Raw genomic sequence first — 22113 nt, 5'->3', positions numbered from 1 at the left:
TTGAGGGGTCGAGCTGCCGGTTACATAACTACATCCCCTCCACACACACACTTACATTTGATCCTTGTACTTATGTCTTATTCTGATTCACGATATAAGCAGGGGTGTAGCTATGCCAGACGGGGCCCCATGGCATAATTCCATGCCGCGACACAGGCCCACCGCTGCGCGTGTTTCCGTGTGTCCCTTCCCAACCCCAACTCCCCCCCCCCCCCCCCCAGGGAATTCTGCAAAATAACACCTTCCACATAGCACTCACCACTGGGGCTGCACTGCCACCTCATTCTCTCTCTACCAGCCAGCCCGGCTCCATCTCGTGTCTCCTCACAAATGCTGGGAGGAGGCGTGGCCGTGGTCCAGGGATGTTCCTGCAGACTCAGCCACTCCTCCTCCCAGCATTAGTTAGTACTCAGGAGAGGCGGATCTGGCGGCCTGGGTGAGCAGGCGTGTCTACAGTGCAAAGTAAAATATGCCAGCGCCAGTGCTCACTGAGCAACTAAGTGCAGGGAAAGGCTCGGGCCCCATAGCAGTCGCATCACCTACACCTATGGTAGCTACGCCCATGGATATATGTGTTGTGGATTGAGTAACTGACAGCTTTATCGGTGCCCATGTATTATAGAAGCGGATTCAGAGTTTGGAAAAAAAATGAAGTAACTTTGCTCCTTGCCTTATCAATACCATCCATCACCACTGCAAGAGTCCTGCGCGCCTGAAAAGGGGGTGCGGCGTCAGAAAAAAGTCAAAAGGGTGTGGCTACATGGGAATGCCACAATAACAAGCCACGCCTCCCATTTTCATCACTGTGGGGGCATGCCCAGTGCTCTGTGAGCTGATGGCCAATACCCCAGCCCCTCTGTCTCCCATGAATAGACCGCTGCTGTGTGCTAGTTACAAGGGGCCTCCCAAATTCCCCCACTGCGAGACACAGCGTCCTGCGGGTGGGACAGTGCCCAAAAATCGGTACGGTCTCGTGAAAATCATGACAGTTGAGAGATATGTTTATCTGTTCTCTGTAGATGGGGCGGTGTGGGTGGGCGTGATGCGGCATAGGGGCTTGATGGGGCGTGGCACCGTGGAAGAGGCAGTAGAGAGGGTGTGGCATTTGTGTCATCATGGCTATACCCCCCCCCCCCCCCCCTCCTGCTACATACCCTCCAACATGACCCGCCCCACTAGGTACAAGATGCTCTGTTTCTGGACTTCCCTCTTGATTTAGTATTGCCTTCACCTGTGAAGAAACGGCTTTCTTATCATTTAACTAGTTCAACACAGGTGATGGAAATCATAAATTAAGAGGGAAGTCCAGGAACAGAGCATTTTGTACCTAGTGGGGCGGGTCATGTTGGAGGGTCTGCTGCTATACATTCCTGTTATTACAGGCATTGTAAAGTAGGGGGCGGGGCTACGATGGACGGATCGCATCATCGGGTCCCTTCGGACCACCCACTTGTGCCGCTGCGGGAGCGCTACCCACCTTTCCAGGGGGCTGGGAGTAGTACCTAAGCCATTCTGAGAGGGTAGGCAAGTATGTTTAAAATATGTGCAGCAGATAGTTTTGTGAAAGGTGTGCAGAGCATCTGTGGTGTATGGGGGTAATTCCAAGTTGATCGCAGCAGGATTTTTGTTAGCAGTTGGGCAAAACCATGTGCACTGCAGGGGAGGCAGATATAACGTGCAGAAAGAGTTAGATTTGGGTGGGTTATTTTGTTTCTGTGCAGGGTACATACTGGGTGCTTTATTTTTACACTGCAAATTAGATTGCAGATTGAACACACCCCACCCAAATCTAACTCTCTCTGCACGTTATATCTGCCCCCCCCCCCCCCCCCCTGCAGTGCACATGGTTTTGCCCAACTGCTAAAAAAATTCCTGCTGCGATCAACTTGGAATTACCCCCTATGTGAAAAGTAGCCACTAACCAGCATTTACCCTGCGTGCAAAGATAAAGGGAGTGTAGCCCGATGCGTGGCGAGTGAAGCGAGCCCGCGAGGGGCCCAATGCTGCATAGAGAAAAAAAAATACCCTAAACGAACGGAGAACGAAGGAAACATTTAGGAGCTGTAAGGGCGGAAGTTGTCTCCTGCCCACTCGTTTTGTCACGTCCAGGTCCTTTGCACGAAGGGAACATAGACACAACCTGTAGGCACATAGACCCCACTGGTGACACATCCGTGCAGCAGCTGGGGATCACGGTGCAATGATATATTTATTCATTTTGCGCTCAAGTGTACATCACAGCCATGTCTGGAATTGCCTTCAGAATGACTATAGCAGAAGTCCCTTGCTGCCTGCTGTACAGCTGCGTACAGAGACAGGAGCCAAGATACCCTAACACAGGAACTAACGATAAGCAACAACTGTTTCACCCGGACACGTGACTCACGCTGCGCACCAGTCAGCAGGGCTTATAGTGGATGCTAGATTCAAGTGATCCAAGCCTAAGGGACCTTCTACGTTAGGGGGAGGAGGCACGACACAAGGGGGAGGAGCGGCTTATGCTTGCAGCAGGAGGCCAGACAGCAGACACTGGGGGACGGAGTGAGAGAGCTGGGGGCAGATCGTGGTGAGTGTCCCTGACACTGGCCCGTCATGTGCTCAGGCAGTGTAGGCACATAGATCCCGCCGGTGACACAGAGCGTTATATAGCCGGGGACTGTCACCCTCCCCGCCGGCTGCAGGGCGGCACATGGGGTTACAGCTCTGTAGATCACTAGGAGAATGCTCCTGACGTTCTGTCCTGTTGGTTATCGCTGTTGCTATAGCGTCATATCGCCGGTATTTATCGATACTCCACTGCAGGCGAGGTCCAGTGGTGTCTTCCAAACGCAGTCTGGAAAGGGTTATTGTGAATTGCAGCGCTGCTTAACTGACGGTCAGAAATTGTCGTGGGTTTTTTATTTAATGTAATATAGTTTAAAAAGCATTTTTAAAGCTATATTTCTCTATCGTCCTAAGTGGATGCTGGGGTTCCTGAAAGGACCATGGGGAATAGCGGCTCCGCAGGAGACGGGGCACAAAAGTAAAGCTTTTACAGGTCAGGTGGTGTGTACTGGCTCCTCCCCCTATGACCCTCCTCCAGACTCCAGTTAGATTTTTGTGCCCGGCCGAGAAGGGTGCAATTCTAGGTGGCTCTCATAAAGAGCTGCTTAGAGAGTTTAGCTTAGGTTTTTTATTTTACAGTGATTCCTGCTGGCAACAGGATCACTGCAACGAGGGACAGAGGGGAGAAGAAGTGAACTCACCTGCGTGCAGGATGGATTGGCTTCTTGGCTACTGGACATGAAGCTCCAGAGGGACGATCACAGGTACAGCCTGGATGGTCACCGGAGCCACGCCGCCGGCCCCCTCACAGATGCTGAAGCAAGAAGAGGTCCAGAATCGGCGGCTGAAGACTCCTGCAGTCTTCTTAAGGTAGCGCACAGCACTGCAGCTGTGCGCCATTTTCCTCTCAGCACACTTCACACGGCAGTCACTGAGGGTGCAGGGCGCTGGGGGGGGGGCGCCCTGGGAGGCAAATGAAAACCTTTAAAAAGGCTAAAAATACCTCACATATAGCCCCAGAGGCTATATGGAGATATTTACCCCTGCCTAAATGTACTAAATAGCGGGAGACGAGCCCGCCGGAAAAGGGGCGGGGCCTATCTCCTCAGCACACGGCGCCATTTTCTGTCACAGCTCCGCTGGTCAGGAAGGCTCCCAGGTCTCTCCCCTGCACTGCACTACAGAAACAGGGTATAACAGAGAGGGGGGGCAAAATAAATGGCAATATATTAATATAAAAGCAGCTATAAGGGAGCACTTAATCATAAGGCTATCCCTGTCATATATAGCGCTTTTTGGTGTGTGCTGGCAGACTCTCCCTCTGTCTCCCCAAAGGGCTAGTGGGTCCTGTCTTCGTATAGAGCATTCCCTGTGTGTCTGCTGTGTGTCGGTACGTGTGTGTCGACATGTATGAGGACGTTATTGGTGTGGAGGCGGAGCAATTGCCAAATATGAGGATGTCACCTTCTAGGGGGTCGACACCAGAATGGATGCCTTTATTTGTGGAATTACGGGATAGCGTCAACTCGCTTAAGCAGTCGTTTGCCGACATGACAATTAGTGCCTGTCCAGGCGCCTCAAACACCGTCAGGGGCTGTAAAACGCCCCTTGCCTCAGTCGGTCGACACAGACCCAGACACAGGCACTGATTCCGGTGGTGAAGGTGACGAATCAACCGTATTTTCCAGTAGGGCCACACGTTATATGATTTTGGCAATAAAGGAGATGTTACATTTAGCTGATACTACAGGTACCACTAAACAGGGTATTATGTGGGGTGTGAAAAAACTACCAGTAGTTTTTACCGAATCAGAAGAATTAAATGACGTGTGTGATGAAGCGTGGGGTGCCCCGATAAAAAACTGCTAATTTCAAAGAAGTTATTGGCTTTATACCCTTTCCCGCCAGAGGTTAGGGAGCGCTGGGAAACACCTCCTAGGGTGGACAAAGCGCTAACACGCTCATCAAAACAAGTGGCGTTACCCTCTCCTGAGACGGCCGCACTTAAAGATCCATCAGATAGGAGGATGGAAAATATCCAAAAAGGTATATACACACATGCAGGTGTTATACTACGACCAGCTATTGCGACTGCCTGGATGTGCAGTGCTGGGGTAGTTTGGTCAGAGTCCCTGATCGAAAATATTGATACCCTGGACAGGGACAATATTTTACTGTCGTTAGAACAAATAAAGGATGCATTTCTTTATATGCGTGATGCACAGAGAGATATCTGCACACTGGCATCACGGGTAAGTGCTATGTCCATTTCGGCCAGAAGAGCTTTATGGACACGACAGTGGACAGGCGATGCGTAGAGGAGTTATTTGGGGTCGGTCTATCGGATTTGGTGGCCACGGCTACGGCCGGGAAATCCACCTTTCTACCTCAAGTCACTCCCCAACTGAAAAAGGCACCGACCTTTCAACGCAGCCCTTTCGTTCCTTTAAAAATAAGAGAGCAAAGGGCTATTCATATCTGCCACGAGGCAGAGGACGAGGGAAGAGACAGCAACAGGCAGCTCCTTCCCAGGAACAGAAGCCCTCCCCGGCTTCTACAAAAGCCTCAGCATGACGCTGGGGCTTCGCAAGCGGACTCGGGGGCGGTTGGCGGTCGTCTCAAGAATTACAGCGCGCAGTGGGCTCACTCGCAGGTAAATCCCTGGATCCTGCAGATAATATCTCAGGGGTGCAGGTTGAAATTAGAGACAGAGCCACCTCGCCGTTTCCTGAAGTCTGCTTTACCAACGTCCCCCTCAGAAAGGGAGACGGTTTTGGAAGCCATTCACAAGCTGTATTCTCAGCAGGTGATAGTCAAGGTACCTCTTCTACAACAAGGGAAGGGGTATTATTCCACTCTTTTTGTGGTACCGAAGCCGGATGGCTCGGTAAGGCCTATTCTAAATCTGAAGTCCTTGAACCTGTACATAAAGAAGTCCAAGTTCAAGATGGAGTCACTCAGAGCAGTGATAGCGAACCTGGAAGAAGGGGACTTTATGGTATCCTTGGACATCAAGGATGCGTATCTCCACGTTCCAATTACCCCTCACACCAGGGGTACCTCAGGTTCGTTGTACAAAACTGTCACTATCAGTTTCAGACGCTGCCGTTTGGTTTGTCCACGGCACCTCGGGTCTTTACAAAGGTAATGGCCGAGATAATATTTCTTCTTCGAAGAAAAGGCGTATTAATTATCCCATACTTGGACGATCTCCTAATAAGGGCAAGGTCCAGAGAACAGCTAGAGATGGGTTTAGCACTATCTCAAGAGGTGCTAAAGCAGCACGGATGGATTCTGAATATTCCAAAATCCCAATTAATGCCGACAACTCGTCTGCTGTTCCTGGGGATGATTCTGGACACAGTTCAGAAAAAGGTTTTTCTTCCCGAAGAAAAAGCCAAGGAGTTATCTGACCTGGTCAGGAACCTCCTAAAACCAGGAAAGGTGTCTGTACATCAATGCACAAGAGTCCTGGGAAAAAATGGTAGCTTCTTACGAAGCAATCCCTTTCGGCAGATTCCATGCAAAGGGATCTGTTGGACAAATGGTCAGGGTCGCATCTTCAGATGCACCTGCGGATAACCCTGTCGCCGAGGACAAGGGTATCCCTTCTGTGGTGGTTGCAGGAGGCTCATCTATTGGAGGGCCGCAGATTCGGCATGCAGGATTGGATCCTGGTGACCACGGAGGCCAGCCTGAGAGGCTGGGGAGCAGTCACACAGGGAAGAAATTTCCAGGGAGTGTGGTCGAGCCTGAAAAAGTCTCTTCACATAAGCATTCTGGAACTAAGAGCAATCTACAATGCTCTAAGCCAGGCGGAACCTCTGCTTCAAGGAAGACCGGTGTTGATCCAGTCGGACAACATCACGGCAGTCGCCCATGTAAACAGACAGGGCGGCACAAGAAGCAGGAGGGCAATGGCAGAAGCTGCCAGGATCCTTCGCTGGGCGGAGAATCACGTGATAGCACTGTCAGCAGTATTCATCCCGGGCGTGGACAACTGGGAAGCAGACTTCCTCAGCAGACACGACCTTCACCCGGGAGAGTGGGGACTTCATCCAGAAGTTTTCCACATGCTATTAAACCGTTGGGTAAAACCAATGGTGGACATGATGGCGTCTCGCCTCAACAAAACACTGGACAGGTATTGCGCCAGGTCAAGAGATCCGCAGGCAATAGCTGTGGACGCGCTGGTAACACCTTGGGTGTACCAGTCGGTATATGTGTTTCCTCCTCTGCCTCTCATACCAAAGGTATTGAGGATTATACGGCAAAGAGGAGTAAGACTAGTGGCTCCGGATTGGCCAAGAAGGACTTGGTACCCGGAACTTCAAGAGATGGTCACGGACGATCCGTGGCCTCTACTTCTGAGAAGGGACCTGCTTCAGCAGGGTACTTGTCTTTTTCAAGAATTACCGCGGCTGCGTTTGACGGCATGGCGTTTGAATGCCAGATCCTAAAAGGAAAAGGCATTCCAGAAGAAGTCATTCCTACCTTGATAAAGGCAAGGAAGGAAGTCACCGCGAAGCATTATCGCCGTATTTGGCGAAAATATGTTGCGTGGTGCGAGCAGCGGAGTGCTCCGATGGAGGAATTTCAACTGGGTCGTTTTCCTACATTTCCTGCAATCAGGATTGTCTATGGGTCTCAAATTGGGATCTATTAAGGTTCAAATTTCGGCCCTATCAATATTCTTCCAAAAAGAATTGGCCTCAGTCCCTGAGGTCCAGATTTTTATCAAAGGAGTACTGCATATACAGCCTCCTGTGGTGCCTAAGGTGGCACCGTGGGATCTAAATGTAGTTTTAGATTTCCTCAAATCCAATTGGTTTGAACCACTAAAGAATGTGGATTTGAAATATCTCACATGGAAAGTGACTATGTTACTGGCCCTGGCTTCGGCCGGGAGAGTATCTGAACTGGCGGCTTTGTTTTATAAAAGCCCTTATTTAATTTTCCATTCGACATAGGGCAGAGCTGCGGACGCGTCCGCATTTTCTCCCTAAGGTGGTATCAGCGTTTCACCTGAACCAGCCTATTGTAGTGCCTGCGGCTACAGACGACTTGAAGGACTCCAAGTTGTTGGACGTTGTCAGAGCCTTAAAAATATACATTTAAAGGACGGCTGGAGTCAGAAAATCTGACTCGCTGTTTATACTGTATGCACCCAACAAGTTGGGTGCACCTGCTTCTAAGCAGTCGATTGCTCGTTGGATTTGTAACAAAATTCAACTTGTACATTCTGTGGCAGGCCTGCCACAGCCTAAATCGTTAAGGCCCATTCCGCAAGGAAGGTGGGCTCATCTTGGGCGGCTGCCCGAGGGGTCTCGGCATTACAACTCTGCCGAGCAGCTACGTGGTCAGGGGAGAACACGTTTGTAAATTTTTACAAATTTGATACCCTGGCAAAGGAGGACCTGGAGTTCTCTCATTCGGTGCTGCAGAGTCATCCGCACTCTCCCGCCCGTTTGGGAGCTTTGGTATAATCCCCATGGTCCTTTCAGGAACCCCAGCATCCACTTAGGACGATAGAGAAAATAAGAATTTACTTACCGATAATTCTATTTCTCGGAGTCCGTAGTGGATGCTGGGCGCCCATCCCAAGTGCGGATTATCTGCAATACTTGTACATAGTTATTGTTAACTAATTCGGGTTATTGTTTAGGAAGCCATCTTTCAGAGGCTCCTCTGTTATCATACTGTTAACTGGGTTTAGATCACAAGTTGTACGGTGTGATTGGTGTGGCTGGTATGAGTCTTACCCGGGATTCAAAATCCTCCCTTATTGTGTACGCTCGTCCGGGCACAGTACCTAACTGGAGTCTGGAGGAGGGTCATAGGGGGAGGAGCCAGTACACACCACCTGACCTGTAAAAGCTTTACTTTTGTGCCCTGTCTCCTGCGGAGCCGCTATTCCCCATGGTCCTTTCAGGAACCCCAGCATCCACTACGGACTCCGAGAAATAGAATTATCGGTAAGTAAATTCTTATTTTAATTTATTTTTTTAAATATGCTTAGGGGATGTATTGCACCACCCGTGTCCATTAGCCCCCATAGTGAAATTATTCCCTTTTTTTTTGCACTCCCTCGTCCTCCTGTGGCCAGTGTATTGTTTGTTTATTATTATTTTAGCCCCCTCGCCCCCACCGTTATATTACTGTTATCCCCCACACCACCTCCATAAGCATTACTCTCCCACCCCCCCTCCCCCTCCCAAATATGCAGGGGCAGAGCGCAGCGGAGTGTGTTTACAGCGGCTGCTGCTCTCAGTAGCCACTGGGTGGGAGTGGGTGATGCCGGGTCGCAGTGATCGGGACACACTAGAGAAGGAGCCATAACTCTATAGGGGCTGGGAGGTCCTTCTTACATTGGTGGCTGTGGGAAGAATCTCTTCACACAGCAGCCCACTGGGCATTTCTGACTGGTCGCATTTGATGTGACCATGCCAGTTAAGTGGTTAATGAGGTGACATCCCAATATGGTTTCCATGTCCGTCCCGGGTCTCTTACACTTGTTTGCTGCTGAGAAACGAATCTCCAGCATACACCTGGGAGAGGCGTTGGGGAAAAACTATTCAATTAACTGGCCTTTTCCTTGACAGAAAGCCACTGATACGAGTAAACTGCGGAATCTAATGGGTTCCCCCACTGTGGAATCTGCATTTTAACGTTGATTTTTTTTCCTTGCAGCTCCTGAAGCTCTAAGGAGAGATACCTACCTCTGGTAAATTGCTTGCATGGTTCCCACAGCTAATTGAATTGGGCAGCGCAATCGGCTGCAGTGTAAACACCATAGTTCTATTCCACCCGCCCTGGGTATGGGTCATAGGGTCAACAGTCATTAGGTCGACCACTATTGGTCGACAGTGACTAGGTCGACACCTGAAATAGGTCGACATTTTTTTTTTTTACTTTTTTTGGTGTCGTTATCATCGTAAAGTGACAGGGAACCCCAATTAGGGCACCGTGTCCCCTCGCATGGCTTGCTTCACCTCGCTGCGCTCGGCACAGGTTACTATTCCCAATCGTTATCCACGTGGATCATAAAGTATAAAAAAAGTTTTAAAAAAAAAAATATTAAAAACACATGTCGACCTAATAACCGTATCTCCCCACCCCCTGAATGATGTACTATTATTATTATTATCCTTTATTTATATGGCGCCACAAGGGTTCCGCAGCGCCCAATTACAGAGTACATAAACAAATAATCAAACAGGAAAACAGCAACTTACAGTTGACGACAATATAGGACAAGTACAGGGTAAATAAACATAGCTACATCAGCAGATGACACTGGAATAAGTATCAGGTGGCAGAAGACTGCTGGATTTGGTGCAGCTGAAGATTATTAAAGTAAGAAAAGGGTAAGCACATGAGGGAAGAGGGCCCTGCTCGTGAGAGCTTACATTCTAAAGGGGAGGGGTAGACAGACAGGGGTGAGACAGATGGGGTACATAGAGAGCGTGGAACAGAGGTTTAGGATGAGATTTGGCTGGGTTTGGTGAAGAAGTGGGTCTTGAGAGCCCGTTTGAAGTTTTGTAGAGAGGTGGAGAGTCTGAGGGGGAGAGGTAGGGAATTCCAGAGAAGTGGTGCAGCACGTGAAAAATCTTGGAGGTAGGAGTGGGAGGAAGTAATCCGTATGCAGGAGAGTCAGCGAGCATTAGCAGAGCGAAAAGGACGGGTGGGAGTGTAAAGCGAGATAAGATCAGAGATGTTGATGGGAGAGGAGTGGGTGAGGGCTTTGTAAGCAAGTGTGAGAAGCTTGAAATGGATTCTGAAAGGGAAGGGGAGCCAGTGAAGGTCTAGTAAGAGAGGAGAGGTGGACGTAGTGCGTTTGGTGAGGAAAATGAGCCGGGCAGCAGCATTGAGGATAGATTGGAGTGGAGAGAGGTATTTGTCAGGAATGCCAGTCAGGAGGAGATTACAGTGGTCCAGTCTGGAGACGACTAGTGAGTGGATAAGAGTCTTAGTAGCATCCTGGGTCAGAAAGGGTCTGATCCTGGAAATATTTTTTAGATGAAAACGGCAGGTTTGTGAGAGGTGCTGAATGTGTAGTTTGAAGGAGAGGGAGAAGTCAAGGATTACTCCAAGACAGCGCACTTGGGGGGTAGAGGAGATAGTAGTGCCATCAATAGATAATGAGATTGTAGGAGGTGAGGTTATGCGGGAGGGAGGGCAGATGATCAGCTCGGTCTTAGACATGTTAAGTTTAAGAAAGCGCTGGGACATCCAGGAAGAGATAGCAGAGAGACAGTTGGAGATACGAGTGAGGAGAGCAGGGGAGAGGTCTGGAGAGGAAAGATAGATTTGAGTGTCATCAGCATAGAGATGATATTGGAAACCAAAAGAACTAATGAGCTTACCTAGTGAAGACGTATAGAGAGAGAAGAGGACCAAGGACAGAACCTTGGGGTACCCCTACAGTTAGTGGAAGTGAGGGGGAGGTGGAGTCATGAGAGGAGACAGATAATGAACGGTCAGAAAGGTAGGACGACAACCAAGAGAGGGCAGTGTCACGCAGACCAATGGAGTGAAGGATTTGCAGTAGGAGAGGATGGTCCACATTGTCAAAAGCAGCAGAGAGATCAAGTAGAATAAGTAGAGAGTAGTATCCCTTAGATTTAGCAGCATGGAGGTCATTGCATACTTTTGTAAGGGCAGTTTCAGTGGAGTGGAGAGGACGGAAGCCAGACTGGAATGGGTCAAGCAGTGAGTGTGAGGAAAGAAAGGAAGTAAGGCGGTTGTAGACAATACGCTCAAGGAGTTTGGAGGCAAAAGGGAGGAGAGAGTGTTTGGATCAAGGGTAGGTTTTTTAAGAATAGGAGAGATGAGTGCGTGCTTGAAGGCAGAGGGGACAGTGCCTGATGAGAGGGAGAGATTGAGAAGGTGGGAAATATGGGAACAAGCAGAAGAAGAGAGGTAGCAGAGGAGGCGGGAGGGGATAGGGTCAAGTGGGGAGGTGGTGAGGGGACAGGAACGAATGAGGGCCATGACTTCCTCTCCAGATGCATGGGAGAAAGATGACAGAGTTGGTGCGAGGGATGGGGAGGGTTGGTAAGGGATGGGAGAAGGCTGGTTACTGATGATCTGGTGTGATGTGATGTCCTGACGTATGGAGTCAATTTTGGATGTGAAGTAAGTGGCAAAGTCAAGAGCAGAGAGTGAGGAAGGGAGACGAGGTGGAGGTGGGCAGAGAAGTGAGTTGAGAGTGGCAAAGAGGCGCCGGGGGTTGGAAGACTGGGAGGAGATGAGGTTCTTGAAGTATGACTGTTTAGCAAGAGAAAGGGCAGCACTGAAGGATGAGAGCATAAGTTTGAAATGGAGGAAGTCTGCCTTAGAGCGTGATTTCCTCCAGTGTCGCTCAGCAGTACGTGAGCATTTTTGCAGATATCTGGTGCATTTGGTGTGCCAGGGTTGAGGTGTTAATTTGCGAGGGTGAATAGTGGTTGGTGGAGCAACAGAGTCAAGAGCAGAAGTAAGGGAAGCATTGTATGTGGAAGTGGCTTGTTCAGGGCATGAGAGAGAGAGAGAATAGGAGAGAGAAGTGAGTCAAACAGGGAGGAAAGGAATGTGGTGTCAATAGCTTCAATGTTACGCTTAGTGATGGTAGCCTTAGGAGGTAGAGATGGTGAAGTCGAAAGAGATAGGTTAAAGGAGAGCAGGTGGTGGTCAGAGAGGGGAAATGGGGAGTTGGAAAAATCAGAAATATCACAGCGGTGAGTGAAGACCAGATCCAGTGAGCTCCCATTCACATGGGAGGGTGAGGAGGTCCACTGGGAGAGACCAAGTGAAGAGGTGAGGTTAAGGAGTTTAGAGGCAGGGGATTGTGTGGGGATGTCAATAGGGATGTTGAAATCGCCTAGGATAATGGTGGGAATGTCAGAAGAGAGGAAGTCAGGAAGCAAAGTTGTCGATGAATTTGGAAGCAGTGCCAGGGGGGCGGTAAATGACAGCTACTCTAAGATGGACTGGTTGTAAGAGGCGTATGGCGTGGACCTCAAATGTAGAGAATATAAGGGATGGTTCTGGTGGTATGAGTTGGTAGGAGTAACTAGAAGGTAAAAGGACCCCAACACCAGCCCCATGGCGACCCCCAGGTCGGGGGGTGTGTGTGAATGTGAGGCCTCCAGCAGAGAGAGCAGCAGCAGAAGTAGTGTCAGAGGGCGTAATCCAAGTTTCAGTAATGGCTAGTAGGTGGAGGGAGTTGGAAATGAAAAGGTCATGAGTGGGGACCAGTTTGTTACAAACAGATCTGGCATTCCAGAGGGCACAGGATAGGGGGTATGAGTTAGTGGGAGAGATGTGAATGAGATTTTCAGGGTTGCTGTAGCGATGAGGTGGGATTAACTTTGAGGGCAGGGATGATGAGAGAGTAGTGATGGTACGGGTGCCTGAGCTAGGAGGGGAAACTGCAGGAGGTGGGCAGGGAGGGAGATCAGTGTGATGTGGATGGGGTTGTGGGGAGGTGACAGGGAAGGGAGAGAGGGAGCAGGGCTGAGTTGTGGGGTAGCAGGACCATGGGGCAGAGGTGAATGAAAGTGGGGTAACAGGAAAGGTGGGGGAAGGAAACAGAGGGATGGAGGGGAGACAGAGGAGGGGAGAGAGGAGGAGGTGTAGGAGACTAGGGGGGAAGGATAAAGATACATTATTAGGTAGACACTGAGTGATGTGGGGAGTATAAGAAAGCCTTGACATAGTGTTAAGTAGGTAAATAGGTTGAGGGAAAGTGGAAGTAGGAAAGGAGACTGTAAGGGAATCCGAGCAGAAGAATTACAGAAATGCAGGTGAGAAAAGCAGTGTAGGCTCAAGGTGTGTAGTTTTAGTATGAAATGAGTCAATAGCGTAGATAAAGTGGGTGCAGAAATGTATTTGGAGTGTAAGAAATGAAAGGATTGTGAGAGGTTTAAGAAGCAATGGTAATTATGTTTGATTTTTTTAAGTGTTTGCAGGTAAAATTGCATTGGTGCAGCTGTGCTTAAAAAACAAAATTACAATAATACAGATACAAGCATTTGTAGGTGAAATGGACGGTTTTTGAAATGTCCAAGTAAGGTTGTTCTGTGCTATTTAATCAGATGCAACAATCAGGAGGTGAGTGATCTGAGGAGTAAGTGACTCACATTTGTTATTAGTTCTTCAGTTTTCTTTGTTTTGTTTGATTGGTGTGCTTCTGTTTTCCTTCTTTTTCACTTCGATTGAACGCTGCTGTTATGTGTCAATTTTATCACGCTTTGATAAAAATGCACGCTTAGATCAATAAATGCACAGCCTACACCATTGGACTTAAGTAGAAGACTATTTCTCTAACGTCCTAAGTGGATGCTGGGGACTCTGTCAGGACCATGGGGATTAGCGGCTCCGCAGGAGACAGGGCACAAAAATAAAGCTTTAGGATCAGGTGGTGTGCACTGGCTCCTCCCCCTATGACCCTCCTCCAAGCCTCAGTTAGGTTTTTGTGCCCGTCCGAGCAGGGTGCAATCTAGGTGGCTCTCCTAAAGAGCTGCTTAGAAAAAGTTTTTTAGGTTTTTTATTTTCAGTGAGTCCTGCTGGCAACAGGCTCACTGCATCGAGGGACTTAGGGGAGAGAATTTCAACTCACCTGCGTGCAGGATGGATTGGATTCTTAGGCTACTGGACACCATTAGCTCCAGAGGGAGTCGGAACACAGGTCTCACCCTGGGGTTCGTCCCGGAGCCGCGCCGCCGACCCCCCTTGCAGATGCCGAAGTTGAAGAGGTCCAGAGGTCCAGAAACAGGCGGCAGAAGACTTTCAGTCTTCATAAGGTAGCGCACAGCACTGCAGCTGTGCGCCATTGTTGTCAGCACACTTCATACCAGCGGTCACTGAGGGTGCAGGGCGCTGGGGGGGGGGGCGCTCTGGCAGCAATGTATTATACCTTTTTTATGGCTAAAATACATCACATATAGCCCTTGAGGCTATATGGATGTATTTAACCCCTGCCAGATCTCACAAACTCCGGGAGAAGAGCCCGCCGTTTTAGGGGGCGGGGCCTATTCTCCTCAGCACACGGCGCCATTTTCCTGCTCAGCTCTGCTGAGAGGAAGGCTCCCAGGCTCTCCCCTGCACTGCACTACAGAAACAGGGTTAAAACAGAGAGGGGGGGCATTTATTTGGCGATATGATTACATATGTGAAAATGCTATAAGGGAAAACACTTGTATAAGGGGTTGTCCCTGTATAATTATAGCGTTTTTGGTGTGTGCTGGCAAACTCTCCCTCTGTCTCCCCAAAGGGCTAGTGGGGTCCTGTCCTCTATCAGAGCATTCCCTGTGTGTGTGCTGTGTGTCGGTACGTGTGTGTCGACATGTAGGAGGACGATGTTGGTGAGGAGGCGGAGCAAATTGCCTGTATGGGTGATGTCACTCTCTAGGGAGTCGACACCGGAATGGATGGCTTATTTAGGAATTACGTGATAATGTCAACACGATGCAAGGTCGGTTGACGACATGAGACGGCCGGCAAACAAATTAGTACCTGTCCAGGCGTCTCAGACACCGTCAGGGGCTTGTAAAAACGCCCATTTACCTCAGTTGGTCGACACAGACACGGACACTGACTTCAGTGTCGACGGTGAAGAAACAAACGTATTTTCCTTTAGGGCCACACGTTACATGTTAAGGGCAATGAAGGAGGTGTTACATATTTCTGATACTACAAGTACCACAAATAAGGGTATTATGTAGGGTGGGAATAATCTACTTGTAGTTTTTCCTGAATCAGATAAATTAAAGTGTGTGATGATACGTGGGTTTCCTCCGATGGAAAATTATTGGAGGTATACCTTTTCCCGCCAGAAGTGAGGGCGAGTTGGGAAACACACCTTAGGGTGGATAAGGCGCTCACACGCTTATAAAAACAAGTGGCGTTACCGTCTCCAGATACGGCCGCCCTCAAGGAGCCAGCTGATAGGAAGCTGAAAAATATCCTAAGAAGTATATACACACATACTGGTGTTATACTACGACCAGCAATCGCCTCAGCCTGGATGTGCAGCCCTGGGGGGGCTTGGTCGGATTTCCTGACTGAAAATATTGATACCCTTGACAGGAACAATATTTTATTGACTATAGAGCATTTTAAGGATGCATTTCTATATATGCGAGATGCGCAGAGGGATATTTGCATTCTGGCATCAAGAGTAGATGTGATGTCCATATCTGCCAGACGATGTTTATAGACACGACAGTGGTCAGGTGATGCAGATTCCAGACGGCACATGGAAGTATTGCCGTATAAAGGGGCGGTCCATCGGACCTGGTGGCCATGGCAACAGCTGGAAAATCCACTTTTGTTACCCCAAGTCACATCTCAGCAGAAAAGGACACAGTCTTTTCAGTCTCAGTCCTTTCGTACCCATAAAGGCAGGCGGGCAAAAGGCCAGTCATATCTGCCCAGGGTTAGAGGAAAGGGAAGAAGACTGCAGCAGGCAGCTCATTCCCAGGAACAGAAGTCCTCCACAGCTTCTGCCAAGTCCGCAGCATGACGCTGGGGCCATACAAGCGGACTCAGGTGCGGTGGGGGGTCATCTCAAGAGTTTCAGCACGCAGTGGGCTCACTCGCAAGTGGACTCCTGGATCCTACACGTAGTATCCCAGGTGTACATTGGAAATTCGAGACGTCTTCCCCTCACAAGTTCCTGAAGTCTGCTTTACCAACGTCTCCCTCCGACAGGGAGGCAGTATTGGAAAAAAATTCACAGGCTGTATTCCCAGCACGTGATAATCAAAGTACCCCTCCTACAACAAGGGAAGGGGTATTATTCCACACTATATTGTGGTACTGAAGCCAAACGGCTCGGTGAGATCTAAAAGATTTGAACAATTACATACAAGGGTTCAAATCAAGATGGAGTCACTCAGAGCAGTGATAGCGAACCAGGACGATATGGTGTCACTGGATATCAGGGACGCTTACCTACAAGTCCAAATTTTGCCTTTCTCACCAAGGGTATCTCAGGTTCGTGGTACAGAACTGTCACTATCAGTTCAGACGCTGCCGTTTGGATTGTCCACGGCACCCCGGGTCTTTACCAAGGTAATGGCCGAAATGATGATTCTTCCTAAAAGAAATATGGACGCTTTCCTGATAAGGGCAAGGTCCAGAGAACAGTTGGCGGTCGGAGTAGCACTATCTCAAGTAGTTCTACGACAGCACGAGTGGATTCTAAATATTCCAAAATCGCAGCTTTTTCCGACAACACGTCTAATGTTCCTAGGGATGATTCTGGACACAGTCCAGAAAAGGATGTTTTCTCCCGGAGAAGAAAGCCAGGGAGTTATCCGAGCTAGTCAGGAACCTCCTAAAACCAGGAAAAGTATCAGTGCATCATTGCACAAAGGGTCCTGTGAAAAATGGTGGTTTCTTACAAAGCGATCCCATTCGGTAGATTTCACGCAAGAACCTTTCAGTGGGATCTGCTGGGAAAATGGTCCGGATCGCATCTTCAGATGCATCAGCGGATAACCCTGTCTCCAAGGACAAGGGTGTTTCTTCTGCGGTGGCTGCAGAGTGCTCATCTATGAAAGGGCCGCAGATTCGGCATTCAGGACTGGGTCCTGGTGACCACGGATGCCAGCCTGAGTGGCTGGGGAGCAGTCACACAAGGAAAAAATTTCCAGGGAGTGTGATCAAGTCTGGAGACTTCTCTCCACATAAATATACTGGAGCTAAGGCCAATTTACAAGGCTCTAAGCTTAGCAAGACCTCTGCTTCAAGGTCAGCCGGTATTGATCCAGTGGGACAAACATCACGGCAGTCGCCCACGAAAACAGGGCGGCACAAGAAGCAGGAGGGAAATGGCAGAAACTGCAAGGATTCTTCGCTGGGCGAAAAATCATGTGATAACACTCTCAGCAGTGTTAATTCCGGGAGTGGAAAACTGGGAAGCAGACTTCCTCAGCATAACCTCCACCCGGGAGAGTGGGGACTTCAGCGGGAAGTCTTCCACATGATTGTAAACCGTTGGGAAAAACCAAAGGTGGACATGATGGCGTCCCGCCTGAACAAAAAACTAGACAGATATTGCGCCAGGTCAAGGGACCCTCAGGCAATAGCGGTGGACGCTCTGGTAACACTGTGGGTGTACCAGTCATGGTATGTGTTCCCTCCTATGCATCTCATACCAAAAGTACTGAGAATCAAGGAGATGAGTAAGAACGATACTCGTGGTTCCGGATGGGTCAAGAAGGACTTGGTACCCGGAATTTCAAGAGATTCTCACGGAAGAACCGTGGCCTCTACCTTTAAGAAAGGACCTGCTCCAGCAGGGGCCTTGTCTGTTCCAAGACTTACCGCGGCTGCGTTTGACGGCATGGCAGTTGAACGCCGGATCCTGAAAGGGCATTCCAGATGAAGTCATCCCTACCCTGGTCGAAGCCAGGAAGGATGTAACCGCAAAACATTTTCACCGCAATTGGCAAAAATATGTTGCGTGGTGTGAGGCCAAGAAGGTCCCTACAGAGGAATTCCAACTGGGTCGTTTCCTACATTTCCTGAAAACAGGACTGTCTATGGGCCTAAAATTAGGGTCCATTAAGGTTCAAATTTCGACCCTGTCAAATTTATTCCAGAAAGAACTGGCTTCAGTGCCTGAAGTTCAGACGTTTGTAAAAGGGGTACTGCATATACAGCCTCCTTTTGTGCCCCCAGTGGCACCTTGGGATCTCAATGTTGTTTTGAGTTTCCTAAAGTCACATTGGTTTGATCCACTCACCACTGTGGACTTAAAATATTTCACATGGAAGGTGAAGATTCTATTAGCCCTGGCTTCAGCCAGGCGTGTGTCAGAATGGGCGGCTTATCATATAAAAGCCCTTACTTAATTTTTCATTCTGACAGGGCAGAATTGAGGACTCGTCCTCAATTTCTCCTTAAGGTGTTTTCTGTTTTTCACATGAACCAACCTATTGTGGTACCTGCGGCTACTAGGGACTTGGAGGACTCCAAGTTACTTGACGTTGTCAGGGCCCTGAAAATATATGTTTCCAGGACGACTGGAGTCAGAAAATCTGACTCGCTGTTTAGCCTGTATGCACCCAACAAGATGGGTGCTCCTGCTTCTAAACAGACGATTGCTCGCTGGATTTGTAGTACAATTCAGCTTGCTCATTCTGTGGCAGGCTTGCCACAGACAAAATCAGAAAAAGCCCATTCCACAAGGAAGTGGGCTCATCTTGGGCGACTGCCTGAGGGGTCTCGGCTTTACAACTTTGCTGAGCATTTACTTGGTCAGGGGCAAACACGTTTGCTAAATTCTACTAATTTGATACCCTGGCTGAGGAGGACATGGAGTCTCTCATTCGGTGCTGCAGGGTCATCCGCACTCTCCCGCCCGTTTGGGAGCTTTGGTATAATCCCCATGGTCCTGACGGAGTCCCCAGCATCCACTTAGGACGTTAGAGAAAATAAGAATTTACTTACCGATAATTCTATTTCTCGTAGTCCGTAGTGGATGCTGGGCGCCCATCCCAAGTGCGGATTGTCTGCAATACTTGTACATAGTTATTGTTACAAAAAAATCGGGTTGTTATTGTTGTGAGCCGTCTGTTCAGAGGCTCCTACGTTTTGTCATACTGTTAACTGGGTTCAGATCACAAGTTGTACGGTGTGATTGGTGTGGCTGGTATGAGTCTTACCCGGGATTCAAGATCCTTCCTTATTGTGTACGCTCGTCCGGGCACAGTATCCTAACTGAGGCTTGGAGGAGGGTCATAGGGGGAGGAGCCAGTGCACACCACCTGATCCTAAAGCTTTATTTTTGTGCCCTGTCTCCTGCGGAGCCGCTAATCCCCATGGTCCTGACGGAGTCCCCAGCATCCACTACGGACTACGAGAAATAGAATTATCGGTAAGTAAATTCTTATTTACAAGTGAAACCAATAATTGAAATCTGTAACCACACCCCACCCCCTCAAATGCCAGGCAATAAATTACCTTAAAAACAAAAACCAGGCATTCCACAAAGATTAAACTGGGTCTATATCATTCAAAACTTAAAAAAGTACTTCAAAATCACATACTATGCAATAATGTTTCAATTTGCATTACCCAGCAGAATTAGCTTTGCATATATAGATATAAGTACTATCCCTTTAAACCAGGACACCTATGAATCACACAGGTTCTGTGGCTGGCTGACCTCAAGCCTGCATTTCACCTGGTTTAAATCAGCCACAGAACCTGTGTAATTCATGAGCCTCTTGGTTTAAAGAGGTGGCATGGTAACCTAACTACAATGCAAAGTGACACCAGATGTTGGTATCCGGATGATAGACCGTGTCTAGTTAGACAGTCAATAGATAGACACCATATGTTACACAGACATTAGGTCGACAGGGTCAAAAGGTCAACATGAAAAAGGTAGACAGTACAAAATGTCGACATGGTGAAAAGGTAGATGATAAAAAGGTCGACATGAAAATGGTTGACAAAAAAGGTAGACATAGGTTTTTTTTCAATTTGACGTTTTTGGACTTTTACATACGGATGGAGCCTCGGTCATTTCACCTGACCGAGACGCAGGCGTGCACTCCCGGTGTGACCAGGCGATCCGTCCACCTAGTCATGCCGGGAGTGCGCAGTGACGCTCCCATTCAGAGCGTCTCTGTCCAGGCGCGCAGACGGAGAAGCTCTCCATTCAAGTAAATGGGGCGCATCTCCGTCTGGGCGCGCGCGCCCGCCCATCCAGACGGAGACGCTCACAGCGACTAGTCACAGAATGAGCCTGAATAACGGAGGCTCCATCTGTACCTTCTCTATCCATGTCAGCATAGAGTTGGTTATAAACCTTATGGCGAGCGCAGCGAGGCGAGCGGATGCCATTCTACAATTGGGATATCAAAACTATCCACACAAACCCCAAAAATGTAAAAAAAAAAGTTGTCTGTCTCTTATTTTTTTTGTCAACCATTTTCATATCTATCTTTTGACCCTGTCTACCTACAGTACGTCTACTTTTGTATGTCTACCTACAGTACGTCTACTTTTGTATGTCTACCTACAGTACGTATACTTTTTTCACGTCGGCCTTTTGACTGTCTATCTGTTATACCACCCCCCCCGATGTTGCATTACTACAGTTACATTTCTAAACTTGATGTCTCATTCCTTACTGTCAACTATATCCACGTTCAGCACGCCGGTGGTCGGGATGCCTGTGGGGAGGGGGGAGTTAGGTCAAGGTACCCCAAGGGAGGGTTAGTGTTAGACTGTGGGGTGGAGGAGCAGTAAGTATACTTACTGTACCTGACCCCTGTTGGGTTCCTCTCTATCGGGCGCCTCTCTATGACGACCGGCATCCTGACCAATGGTAAAAGGTATCACACACACACCCCCACCACCACCACCACATTCCCAAGATGCTTACATGCAAGGAAACAAAGTTTATAGTGACACTACCCACAGTGTTCCTGACCCACCCCCATATGTTTCCCATGTTTTACAGGTGGATTGTTGGTTAAACAGACATCCACTTGGAGTTCTCGCATCGGTAGGTGATGGGGCCCGGTAGTGTGGAAAAGAGAGCAGGGGGCCCTGCAAGTGGCTGGATCTGCAGAGCATATCACTTTATCACCGATAGGAATGACTTTCGACGGAACCTTTTGGTGAACCTGGGACTCTTTGCTGCTGGCGTCTGGGCTGCCAGAAACATGACGGACATTGATTTTATGACGCCGCAGCCAGGCATGTAGAGGAACGGGATACCTGCATCATCTTTATTCAGACCAATGCACAAGCACCCAATTAAATGCAACAGCAATTCTCCAGTAAGAAGTGTCTAGGTGGACGTTATGCAGTGCTAAGCGGGGAATGGACCAATAGAATGGATCCTCTTTGGGAATGTCAAGCCTGCAGATTGACCGTCACTATTGTTAAGAAAATAAAAGTATTTTTTTATTTGTTCTATAGTATTTCTTTCTTCTCATTGACGGGACTATTTCAGGAAACCATTATTATAGAACAGTGATGGCTAACCTTGACACTCCAGCTGTTGTTGAACTACACATACCAGCATTCCCTGCATCAGTTTTAGCATGTCCAAATAGCAAAACTGTAGCAGGGCATGCTGGGATGTGTAGTTCAACAGCTGGAGTGTCAAGGTTAGCCATCACTGTTACAGAATATATATCTGTGTATGTAGACAGCTGCAATAAATGAGATAAGTGGATGCATCATTTACAAATGGATAGAAATGGGAAAATGGCTAAGGTTTTTTTTTAACTTTCAGCTATATCTGAGACCACAAATAAAGCTCATCTGTACAATGGGGGTAATTCTGAGTTGATCGCAGCAGGAACATAGGGGGTCATTCCGAGTTGTTCGCTCGCAAGTTGCTTTTAGCAGCTTTGCACACGCTAAGCCGCCGCCTACTGGGAGTGAATCTTAGCTTAGCAAAATTGCAAACGAAAGATTCGCAAAATAGCGAATAGACACTTCTTAGCAGTTTCTGAGTAGCTCCACACTTACTTGGCATCTGCGATCAGTTCAGTGTTTGTCGTTCCTGGTTTGACGTCACAAACACACCCAGCGTTCGCCCAGACACTCCTC

General features: G+C 48.6%; 1 protein-coding gene across 4 annotated transcripts; it reads left to right on the top strand.

Moving 5' to 3' along the window:
* The first annotated feature begins 2391 nt into the window (after positions 1 to 2391).
* Positions 2392 to 21469, top strand: TOMM6 (translocase of outer mitochondrial membrane 6). 4 transcript variants are annotated; one of them, XM_063921617.1, is made up of 3 exons: positions 2392 to 2566; positions 9235 to 9268; positions 21011 to 21469. In XM_063921617.1, the coding sequence occupies exon 3, from the start codon at positions 21063 to 21065 to the stop codon at positions 21255 to 21257; it is 195 nt and encodes a 64-aa protein (XP_063777687.1). In that variant the 5' UTR covers positions 2392 to 2566; positions 9235 to 9268; positions 21011 to 21062; the 3' UTR covers positions 21258 to 21469. The 4 variants fall into 4 exon arrangements, with proteins under 4 accessions (XP_063777687.1, XP_063777686.1, XP_063777689.1 ...); XM_063921616.1 differs by lacking the exon at positions 9235 to 9268 and having other exon boundaries at positions 2394 to 2566; XM_063921619.1 differs by lacking the exons at positions 2392 to 2566; positions 9235 to 9268 and adding an exon at positions 9752 to 9900.
* The last annotated feature ends 644 nt before the right edge of the window (positions 21470 to 22113 follow it).

The sequence above is a fragment of the Pseudophryne corroboree genome, chromosome 5 (genome assembly GCF_028390025.1).
Source record: "Pseudophryne corroboree isolate aPseCor3 chromosome 5, aPseCor3.hap2, whole genome shotgun sequence".
Classification (NCBI taxonomy): domain Eukaryota; kingdom Metazoa; phylum Chordata; class Amphibia; order Anura; family Myobatrachidae; genus Pseudophryne; species Pseudophryne corroboree.
This window is presented reverse-complemented; position numbering and strand designations above follow the sequence as displayed.